Here is a 12,130-nt window from a genome sequence, read left to right on the forward strand (position 1 = left end):
CAGCTGAAGACGCACTGTCATGAGATATATGCAACTCCTCTGCAGGATAAATGTTGTTTTGTTCGGTCATTTGAGCAATATTTGGGTAAGTGTTGCTTTTTCCAGCCTATGTTAATGTTTTCGATGGTAACCCATTGTCAGTCAATTCACAGGTTTCCGTTTACCAACAAAAGATGCGCGAGCAGCCGTGGGGCAGAAGAAGCTAGGTGGCCGTCCACAACTTTATAAACTTAACCTAAATAGTCGGCTGCTGTAAGCTACAATCGGATTTTTGTATACCCCTGTTGTCTCAATGATAATAACATCTCATTTCAGACTATATTTCAAAGTTTGCCGTTCATTTGCATTATTAATACAACATCGTATTTTGTAATTTTTGGCGAAGACATGCATTCAGTTCGATATATTGAACATATTTAACATTCTCTAACCATCGTGATTTCGAATTGGTGCAGTTTTCAGCACAAAAAACTCATTTTATTCTGACGTTGCATAGAAATCCATGTATAGTGAAAGTAACTGCATATAACTGTCTTGTCATTGACTAACATCTTGGTGAAGTTAGTTTCACTTTGCCAATGAGTTCAAATAATAGACGAGTGCAAATGCGTAAAGGCTATGCTAGGTTTTAGTAAACATGGTTTAGTGGAATGACTATTCCATATGGTCTAGCAAGCAGCCTCAAATGCGCTGTTGAATGTCAAAATACCGATGCATTTATTTGACATCGCGCAATTGCGCCATTAAAGGGAAGGACAGATGTCATTGTCATTAGTTTAAATGATGTTAGGCCCCAAACACACCCATATGACTGATTAAAACCCCTAGGAACACCTTGTTGCGCCATGCGCTCGACGTTTGATAACGAAACCCCTCCCAATGTTGACTGGACATCCTACTAAATTTGAATAAGCTTTTGACTAGTGACTATGCGCTTTAGAATGTCATGATAGGGCCCTAGAAATCCAAACCAATGCGGTTAAGTGCTGTGACTGTTCAAACGTGACCACTAGGTGTCACCAATGCACTTTTTCCATTGTGGTTGTAGCGCGGCCGAAGTCCTACTTTGCATAGCAGGAATCTGGTCATAGTGCAGTCATGTGAAAAGTTTACAATGTATCACTCGGTACACTACACCATATAGGCTAGTTAATGCTCACCTGATGACCAAAGTTATCTGAAGTAGATAGGCTATTGATTGAAAACGACTAGGCTACTTGCACACACATGATATCATACTTACATGATAAGTCTGATTTATTTTTTATTCAAACTGGCTGTTCAAAGTTGACAGTTAGTCATCAGTATCTGGAACCAAAAAAGAGAGCCATAGCCCAGCCTACTTTTGCCAACTATTTGCTTTTTAATGTCCAGGGTTAATGAACGGTTAGATAATTGAATCGACAAAAATACAATGACCTAAGCCTACCGCAAAGTGCCTTGAATGGGCAGCAAGAGGGGAAGTATTTCTAGGAGACCCCTTTGAGAATTTCATTCAAAAACCTATTCAGAACGACTGGTGAGAGAAGTTGTCAATCCATTCCATGTTTCCGCCGAGTGCCTCTCCAATCCCTCCCATTTCCAGGGACAATCCGACAGCTGCGCTGCAGACCGACTGAGCAACAACGGCGAAAGACGGGAAGTGTGGGACGGGGCAGCGGTTTTCAGCACGGGAGGAAATGTTAGCCTCGCCACAGTCGTTAATCGCTACAGTGGTACGACATAGTACACAATGAATGTTGCGCCTATGCGTCATTTTCTCTTCCACGAAGAACTCTTCTGACTTCTAAAAGGACTAGTTGGCTGATTGGCGATCGAGTGTACAGTGCGTTGTGCCATTTGGAAATTCATTGGCTGGCTCGTTCAGTGTGCTGCTGTTGCTTGCAGGCGGCTGCTGTTCCTCTCCGTGATTTCATTGATAACAGATTTCTGGGGGCTCGGGGAGTGCAGACGGCTTCATCTAACGTGGCTTGAAAACAATGGACTTCAGTAGCAATCGGGGCTGTTGATTTTAGTCTCAAAATAGTGAGACAAACACGAACTTCTTTTTTATTCATGTAGCCACTTTTCAACGGGTGGGATGCAACGCTTGTTCTAGGCGGACAGCAGGACGAATTGTTGGCAAGTTTTGAACTCCAGTTAACTAGCTGCTCCTTTGGCAGTCACTAGAACTTTAAAATGTCTAATACTCCGAAGTTCAAGAAAGATAAAGAAATAATCGCGGAATACGAGAGTCAAGTCAAAGGTAAGATACAATTTATAAAATTTGAAACCTTTACACGTCACGAAGAATCCAGAAACCTCATATATTTTTCTAACGTTAAATACATTTGATTAAGCAAGAACCGAAGAGAACACATGTTATCAGGCTATTCTGCCTCATATTTATGCAAAATGTCTCACATTTCTCAAATCAAACTAGCTTCCATCTGGTATTTTCTGGGCTGTGCAGTCGTGCCCTTTGGGGACATTTCAAACATCCTCAGAGGCGCAGTGTCTGTATTTTCAGCAGTGTATGGCGGAACCCAATATATTTGTAGAGTTGATTTTTCGTGAATTGACAGCCCCAGCCTGACTGAACGTAGTTTAAATGACCATTCTGCTGGACCTATAATGCCTAAAGCGTTCATGTACTAACTCCTATTGAAATATCTTTGAAAAGTAAAAGGCTTCCTAGTCACTGGATAGCCTAGGCGGGTAGCCTGTGTGGCCAGCCAACAAGACGGAATGAAATGTTGCAAAGTTCCTGCTGATGGCAAGACACTGTAAACGCTTAAAGGTTTTCCTAACTTCCCCACTGATCCTTTCATTCCTTCTGCAGTTTCTCTCTCGCGCTATTTCTCCCTTCCCCCATTCGCTTTCTTATTTTAACCTTTTCATTCCTGAAGTCAGCATAGAAAATCAGCCATTGCTGGTCTGATATAACTAGTGGGGGTTGATTTTGGTGTCCAGGAACACCGTCCTCAATGGATTGTGGCAGTTTGAAATACTGCCTTGTGTGCATGCTAAGAGAGGGAGAGTTGATCTTGTGTATGCTTGGACTGAGGCCTCCATTTGACAGGAATGTGCAGACCCCCTCCCTAGCGATGACTCAGGCCTTTAATAGTACTATGATGCACGGTCACACAGTCATTGTAGGGACGGGTGGAAACTTCTTGTCCGAGTTCAGGGAGAGGAAAAGTCATGGTAGTAATAATAATACGATGACACTGTTGTTGAGATCAACAGTCGTGGTCACCACAGCAAATTCTGGCAAGTGCTGTGCCTGTTCCTGTATATGTATAACTTGACCCTCACTAAGTTTGAGTCATGCTTCGCTTAGCAGGACAGTCTATTCTGGACCAGTCTATGGTTTGAACAGGTGAGCATTTTTTTTATGTATTTAAATACAGGGCTGTATATTTGAGCGAGGATGTCTAGTGTCTAGCGGTCAGCGCACAGCCCACGAGTGGAACATTCATTCTCTTCTGCTTGTCAGCATGCGGAGCTGTTTCAAACTGTTCCCTATGAACTGTGATGGCTACCACGGTGACCACACACTAGTAACTAAACACCAAGGAGGAAATGATTTGAATACCATCCTGCATCATCATCTTTACCAGACTCCCAGTGACCTACTCCTTGTCTTGCTGTCCTCTTTCAAGTGTAAATGGATAGAAGATTCTTGAGAGCCAGGGAATAATAGTTTGTTTGTAAATGAATCTTCCCCCTCCCCCCTCTGAAGTCCCCCCTCCCTGGTTGGTTTCAGTGATGCTTCTGTGTACAGTGTTAGTATCTGCTGCTATATCGGTGAAGAAGAAAGCCGACTGGTTATCGCCTGCCCCAGACCCGTGAGTGCTCTTGTGGCAGATGGTTCTGAATGAGGCGAGCTGACGGGTGGTGCCACGAAGACACCTGGGATTAGTGCAGCTAAATGGTGGTGTGTAAGGCAATGGGATTAAAGGTTGAGTAATCTGGATGTCAGGTATTGATGACCTCGAGGTCACCAGCCTCCTAGCCCCAATACTCTGGCAAGAGGCTGGAAACCTTTTTAATGAGCTTACATGTTGCAGGGCCATGTATGTATATGCGTGTAGGTGATTTATGATGGCCATAAATAATGTTTGTTTGTTTGTTTTGGTGTGTGTGTGTGTGTGTGTTGTGAGAGGGAGACATGGAGACATGGAGGCAGCCAGTGTCTTCAAACAGGGTCTCCCACTCATGAGAAAGCATTGTTATGAGCCCGCTTGTTTGTATGGAAAGGCATGGCATGACTTTTGGCTCCTCGCCAGTGTCTAACGTTGGCTACATGGTGCCACTGTGTAGCGTCTCCCAAACGTCCCACCAGAAGTGCAGGCAGCCAGTTTACTTTTAAATGCAAAACACGCTTTCTAGTTGTGGTTCTCACCTAGATGAGTCCGAATCACTGGCTGGGATTCAAGCGTCAGTATCGATTGCAATGAGAGGAGCACAGCAAGCAGGAGCTAAGACGAGAGAAAGGGTGAGAGAGACTCACGTGGGGTAAGACTGAGATCGAAGGGACACTTTTGACTTTTGAGAGTCCTTAGGAGTCCTATGATAGAGAGGGTATTGTAATCGGATTCGCCTGTATGTCTGTCTGTATATCTATGGGTTTGCTCACCTCACTTAACAAGTGACGGTGGAAATGTTTCTACAAAGCAGACTGTAAGCACATCTCAGTCGTCCTCTGTGGTCATCTGGGTCCTGCATAGAATGTGAATGCTGAAATTTGGTTTCACCTCAGTTGCTACTCTGTGTCAGTTACGGCTCCTACACACAGTTGCGTGCGTTGCAGTGCTGGAGACGCATCCCATTCACTTTACATGGGCTCACGTCACCCGTTGCCGAACTGAATTGTGGGTCCGTTGCGTCGCGTTTCTCCCGTAGCTCGCGTTGAGAAGTTCAGCTGTTGCTGCACGGACAGACGGCACCGGCCAATCAAATTACGGTTATACTTTAAGTAATTTGCATAGCTACCATCGGGAACACCCACTGGCATGCGTTGACGGAACGCAACTGTGTGTAGAAGCCGTAATTATGGCATTAAAAAGCCTGCGTTAGTGTGACCGTTAGGCAGAGTGAGAGGTAGAGCCTGCGTTAGTGTGACCGTTAGGCAGAGTGAGAGGTAGAGTCTGCGTTAGTGTGACCGTTAGGCAGAGTGAGAGGTAGAGTCTGCGTTAGTGTGACCGTTAGGCAGAGTGAGAGGCAGAGTCTGCGTTAGTGTGACCGTTAGGCAGAGTAAGAGGCAGAGTCTGCGACGGAGAGGATTCTGCAGGCGGAGATGGCTTGTGTGTGCTCCCCAAGGCTCTCTGGTCTTCCGCGAGTGTAAAGATGCCGGTGCTCTTGGATGTGTGATTTGGACCAGGGCCAGTGTCAGAACCCCCACCCCCTCCTGTGTCTGCGCGTCTGCTTCGGCCTCCTCAGCAAACCCTGGTGCCTGCTCCATCACTCAGTCCCGCTCACGCACCATCTCTGGGATTCCTCCACACAGACAGGCACTCATGCAGCAGCAGCTCTCTCTTTCTTTCTCTCTCTCTCTCTCTCTCTCTCTCTCTCTCTCTCTCTCTCTCTCTCTCTCTCTCTCTCTCTCTCTCTCTCTCTCTCTCTCTCTCTCTCTCTCTTTAGTGGGCTCTGTGCCATCTCTCCCGCTACACTTTCCCCTGGTCTTGCTGTCTCTGTTCAACCTCTTTCTCTCTGACTCTCTCTGTCTTCCCTTCTCTCTCAAACTTGCTGTTTGTCTCTATTTCTCTTCTCTCTGTTGGTCTTACATTTTGTAGAAGGTCTTTTAAAGGACAATTCCGGTCTAAGAACAACCCAGGAACTACTTTTGGATAATAACTAAGATAACTAGATGTACTGCAGAGCGGTACAAAATATGACCGCCACCCAGTCCAGCACATGTTTTCCACAAAAATAAGTCACGCTGAAAGGCATATATGATTCTAACTGTCTCATTGAATTGTATTATGCACACTCAATTCTCACTGGTATCTGCTAGATAACAAGTACCAAAACATGATTAGTTCTTAGATTTCACATGTAAAATACATTTTATACAACCCCACCCCCATCTTGCCTGTTCATAATTCTGAGAAATTCTTAAATTGTGTGCATGTGTGCGTGTACATGTTTATGTTTATGTGTGTGTGTGTGTGTGTGTGTGTGTGTGTGGGTGGGCGCATGTGCATGTGTGTTTGCCTGTTTATGTGCATGTGTATGAATGCGTATATATGTCTACTGTGTGAGTATGTGTCATGCGTAGGATTACTGTGAATGTATGTGTGTGCGTGTGTATCTGTTTATGCACGTGTGCATATGGAAAGGGTTTACATGACCCCTGGAGGCAAACATACGCAAAAAATCAGTCATCCTAGGCCCTACGGTTCTCAAGATATTCACAGAAAACTGTGTCTGCCCTACCCTCCTTTCGGGGGGGTCCAGTCCAGCGGGGGGGGCTACAGATCAAAACGAAAAACGATGGTTCCATGCTATCCATGTGGGGTTACATGCCCACCAAGTTTCGTGTACCCCGGTCTTTCAGTGTCCCGGGAATCCTTGTTGGTGTACGGTCACTAAATGTACACATAAATTATTTTATTGTAAGGCCCCCCCATGAAGTCCACGAAACTTGGCATGCATTCGGAGGGTGTCATAATGATCCTACACTTTCAATTTCGTGCAGTTTTGACCATTTCAGCCTGAGAAATTGTGATGAAAACACCTAATGTGTTGCTTTTTAATTTTTAACTAGGTGGCGCTATACATGAAATAAGTGGTAATGGGATAGGTTGACATGCCCCCTTAAGACCAACATACAAAAAAAAGGTGACCTCCTAGGCCCTACGGTTCTCGAGATATTCACAGAAAACTGTCTCCGGCCACCTACAGGCCAGTTGGTGTATAGTAACATAAATTAATTTATTGTGTGGCCCCCCATGAACGGAATTCCACGAAACTTGGCGCACCATTTAGAGGGTGTCATAATGATCCTACACTTCCAATTTCGTGCAGTTTTGACTATGTAAGGTCACAGACACCTGCGATTACAACACCTCATTTTTACTTTTTTGTGTTTAACTAGGTGGCGCTATACATGAAATGAGTGGTTATGAATGGGTTGACATGGCCCTTTGAGATCAACATACAAAAAAATGGTCCTCCTAAACCCTACGGTTCTCGAGATATTCACAGAAAACTGTGTCTGCCCTACCCTCCTTTCGGGGGGTCCAGTCCAGCGGGGGGGCTACAGATCAAAACAAAAAAAGGTGGTTCCATGCTATCCATGTGGGGTTACATGCCCACCAAGTTTCGTGTACCCCGGTCTTACAGTGTCCCGGGAATCCTTGACGGAAATTTGGACATGCAAAAAAGAAAAAAATCTGACTAAACCTATATGACCGCCGCTTCGCTGCGCGGCGGTCATAATAACTTAGAGTAAGCAAAGACCAAAACAGCGTCAACTGGAGTAGTTTTGAGTAAAAGTTGTTATCCTCCAATAATATATCCTAAGTTGTTCTAGACTGGAGTTGTACTTTAAGCCCTCTCTCTCTCTTACCCATATTTGTCCCTTTCCTCTTCTCTTCTCTCCCTATCTCTTTCTTCCTTTATCTGACAGAAATCTGCAGCAGATCCTCCAGTGGAGCTGACGCAAGCATTCAGAACTTGCATAAACTCTTAACACTTTTACTGGATAAAACCATTCAGAAATTGAAAGTGTGTGTGTGTGCTTGCGCATAGGTGTCTCAATGCATTTATATTTATGCAACTATAAGGTAGCTTATCTCTGTCTATCCTGACACTGTGTGCTGGATTTAACAACTTTCAGTGAGAAACTGCTACCAAACTTCCAAATGGCCCAATTTTTCTCACTTTGTGAAACTGTGCTGGTGACCCTCCAGCAAAATGTTTGCTATCCTTTTCATCCCCTGCAGCTCCTCTCTCTCTCTCTCTCTCTCTCTCTCTCTCTCTCTCTCTCTCTCTCTCTCTCTCTCTCTCTCTCTCTCTCTCTCTCTCTCTCTCTCTCTCTCCCTCTCTCTCTCCTCTCTCCCCCCCTCTCTCTCTCTCTCCCCCCCAATCTCTCTCTCTCTCTCTCTCTCTCTCTCTCTCTCTCTCTCTGCCTCATTTCCACTCTTCATCTCTGTCTTTCTGACCTTCAGTGAAAGTGTCCTGGTGTGTGCAGCTCAGACGCTGAGCGAGCAGCGTGCTTCTCTCAGTGAGCAGGAAGTGAGTGCTGGAGACTGTGTGGCCTCGGCAGCGTGTCTGCTGAGAGAGATTCCTCTGGCAGGTGCGCACCGGTCATGTTAGCGTGACCATGCACTCTCTCTCTACTTCTCCCCCCCAATCTGCCTCTCTATTTCTCACCAATCTCTCTCTCTGTATCAATGTGTATATTTTCTCTCTCTCTCTCTCTCTCTCTCTCTCTCTCTCTCTCTCTCTCTCATTCTGTCACTCTTCCTTTTCTTTCTCTGACCTCACCGAGTGCCAGGTGGCAGGGCAAGGCGTCTGTTGTTTTTGTTTTATTTTGCCAGCCAGAGGAGATGTAATACTGTAGCTCTGCTTGTTTCTACTTGGTCAGTGCCTTTGGTGTGTGGTGTGTGTGTGTTGTGCCACACACACACACACACACACACACACACACACTCCAAGCTTTTGTGTCATTTTGGGGTGGGGTGTCATGGCACCCTGGCCCCCCCTGGAGGGGCTGCTGACAGGCCCCTGCCCCTGAGCATCATAAATTCTGACCCGATGACCCCGACTCCCATCCATAGAGAAACACGCATCTCGCTGTGTGTTCCATTATCAGACGTGTGTGTGTGTGTGTGGTGTGTGTGTGTGTTCCCGTTCATCTGCCAGACCCTCTTTGGTGTGAAGAGTGTCTGATCCGCCCGTGAGAAGTGTATTGTGGCCTGTCGGTTGGCCAGAAAACTCAGCAGTATTCAGCAGAAGAAGTGGCTGGTCAGCTATTTGAATCAATACAGAGATCAGATGTGGGCTGGATGACCGTCATACCTCCGTTAAATGTCCAAGCCCAACATTTTTACTACCCACTTCACTTCTTTATAGTCACATGTTCAGAGTTCTTACGTAGAGATCACTCACAAGTCCGCTTTCTTCCTCTTCACAAATACTGAAATCAACATGAATTGTGTTATTTGCCTCATTTCCTGACCTTGACACACACACACACACACACACACACACACACACCTGCCGAGCCAAATACAACAATACATCATGATGAAAAAGGATGCCCCTGACACCCAGTTCAGGTTTTAGCCTCAGGACAGAGAGAAGAGACAGAAATTCCTTCTTTTCATGTGTCTCTCATTTCACTGGGAGAGGAAGGAGGAGGAGGGGGGGGCGCCGGCTGTGCAGAGTGAATACTCACTACCAGCGTCCCAATGAATAAGACAGACAGCCAAATGGTGTTCAGGTGCTAAATGTACAGTTCTGTGATCCCCTCAGCATGATCCCGCATGCTCAAGGACACACAGAAGAGCCTCTTACCAGAGTCAGAGTTGCTAAAATACTTGCATCTTAAGGCAATTAAGGAAATGAATGAGCAAGGCAAATCTTCACTTAGAGATTAAATAAACAAACAACATAAACACTCGAAGGTTGATTTTTCTCGTATTTGACTCTGACATTTCAGTTCAAGCATTTGCACCTAAGCCTTCTCAAAAAGTTCTCGAGGTCTAGGGCAGAACATGTAAAAAGACCAGACACTGTCATCTGTCACTACTGGAAGAAACAGCTGGAGGCTTTTTTTAATCACCCAATGCCAAGTGACGCCTCCTGCACCTAACAGACACGCCGCTGCCTCTCCTCGTCGTGTTCGCTCCATGAACGTGCTAATTGGGTCGGGTCAGAGGTTCCAATAATGTTGATGCTGTTGCTAATGGCAACGGTGCATCAGGTGGTGCATGAATCGGCAATGTGACATGAGTCAGTGCGGGAGGGTGTATTAATCTAGATTGGAGGTCAGTGGGGTGTCAGAGTCCGGCCTCTCGCTGTGTGTGTGACACCGCTTGGATCGGGTTAGTGGTGAGGTCAGGTGATGGTTCAATGGGAAATGTCATTTTGCCATTTGAACTGGAGAACTGAGGAGACAATTTTCCATTCTGGGACAGACGTTATTTATTCATGATGGATGTAGTAATAGTCATCATTTGTTTGGCCTTTTTTAAAAAAAAAAAACAAGTGTGTGTGTGAATTGGGTGTATTTGTTTTAAAGAACTAACACCGTTTTCCTCTTTCTGTTGTGTTTCCTAATAGACTACATTATTGTCTTTCTTTCTCTCTCTCTCTCACACACACTCTCTCACACACACACACACACACATACACACACACCTACACCTACCATCTGTTTTAGTAACCCCTGCCGAGTGTCCTCCCTACTGGTGCCACGGAGAGGGTGTGTGTGTGTGTGTGTGTGTGTGTGTGTGGTTCAGGCAGTCGGGGTGTGAGGTTATTGACAGGACCATCTGTGGTCACTCTTGGTCTCTTGTTTAATAAACTCTGCTAACACCTCCTTCTCTCGCCTCTCTCTCTCCCTGTGAGCTCCCAAACTACCACTACCCCCCACCAATCTGCCTTTCCCACCCACAGTGGTTTTCACCGTGGCAACACCCACCCCAGAGGCCCCTGACCCAACCCCCCCTGGCCCCCCAACACAAAAGCCACACAATGCCCCTGTAATTCAGACGCCATTGTTGGAGTGGAGGCCTGCAGGGGGAAGGACCAGGCCCTCGGGCAGGTTGTAAGCCCGTGGCTGTGACGAGCAGCTCACCACGGGGTGAGCTCAGGATTTCGTTGGGGTGGGGGGGTGCATTTTATTTCACTTTCACACACAGACCCCAACTCACCGGCATGGCTGAATTGCATCCTGAAACAGTGGCGCGCCAGATCACACTGAAACGATAACCATATCACAGCAAAACAGCACCACCACCAACAAAACAACAACAACAACATTAATCTGACTGGTAACTGCATCGCTCCTTACTAATGTGGTGCATCTTTAGGAGTGCAGGAGGAGGAGGAGGTGCAGCTAACCACGTGGGCTGCTGCTGTTAGCGTTATTCAAAGAGCTTTGGAGGTCGGAACGGAGGGAAAGGAACAGAGAGAGACAGAGAGAGAGAGAGAGAGAGAGGGGGGGGGGTACAGGCCGAGAGAGAGAGAATGTGGCACAAAGAAAGAAACAGAAGGACAGTCTGGTGGTGAAGGCCTGCTTGGCACGTTGTGTGGGTGACATGGCAACAGCAGATGAGTGGCACTGAGCTGGACATGTTGGATCTTTAGGGGGTGGAGGAGATAGGAGCTCAGCTCACATGGGGGGAGACGGGTGGTGGAGGGGGGGATTGGTCTCACTCGGGACTATCTACACCCCGTCTCCCTCAACCAGCGGTCAACTCCCACGTCAAGCCCACACAGGCATCTTTCCCTGTCTTTGTGTTTGTTGTGTGGAAGGTGACTGCAAACATCCTGAAAAGACAATCTGTCAACAACACACACACACACACACACACACACACACACGCTCGCTCGCCTACTCCATCCTTTCCTTTATTTGCATGAACCTTGTGACATCTGTCTGGACATCCTCTGTCTGCTATTTTTACAAGGCTCAGTCCAGTCCCCCGTGCCAGGTGCTCCTGTCCCACCTCCAATACAGCACAGCACAAAAACTTGCTCCACAACCTGACTTATTGATGATTACTTATTGCCGTAGTTCTGAATGAAATGTCAACACAACGTGAAGACTGCATCTCGCAAATCTCTATGGTACTGTGCAATCTCATAGATCTCTATGGTACTGTGCAGAGTCAGACAGCTACAGGCCAATGTTCCTGCTTTTTGTTTTCTGGGCTCTCATCTCTCTGATTCTGATTCGGATCTGCTGAAAACTGCTGAGCGTCGGTCCCCGCACTCTGTGCTTTTCCTGAGTCAGTGCGATCATATCTCTGAAAGGGTGTCGCCCCCGCAGCTCTGCTGTGATTGGACGATGCGGCCCTGACAGTGGCTTATGGGACACCCGTGGGCCGCTTCACGTCCAGCTCCGGGTCACATCCGCGCTTTAGTTAGCTGCAATCTGAGAGGCTGTGCATGAGTACGAGGCACAGCGTTG

The 12,130-nt window shown here is 46.6% G+C and overlaps 1 protein-coding gene across 1 annotated transcript in view; it reads left to right on the top strand.

The window, feature by feature from the left end:
* The first annotated feature begins 1,401 nt into the window (after positions 1 to 1,401).
* srgap1a (SLIT-ROBO Rho GTPase activating protein 1a) overlaps positions 1,402 to 12,130 on the top strand; it is a 111,271-nt gene continuing 100,542 nt past the window's right edge. Inside the window, 1 exon segment of the mRNA XM_042110926.1 lies at positions 1,402 to 2,245. Coding sequence (XP_041966860.1) covers positions 2,179 to 2,245 — 67 coding nt within the window. The 5' untranslated portion in view covers positions 1,402 to 2,178.

This window comes from Alosa sapidissima, chromosome 11 (genome assembly GCF_018492685.1).
Source record: "Alosa sapidissima isolate fAloSap1 chromosome 11, fAloSap1.pri, whole genome shotgun sequence".
In the NCBI taxonomy this organism is placed as follows: Eukaryota; Metazoa; Chordata; class Actinopteri; order Clupeiformes; family Clupeidae; genus Alosa; species Alosa sapidissima.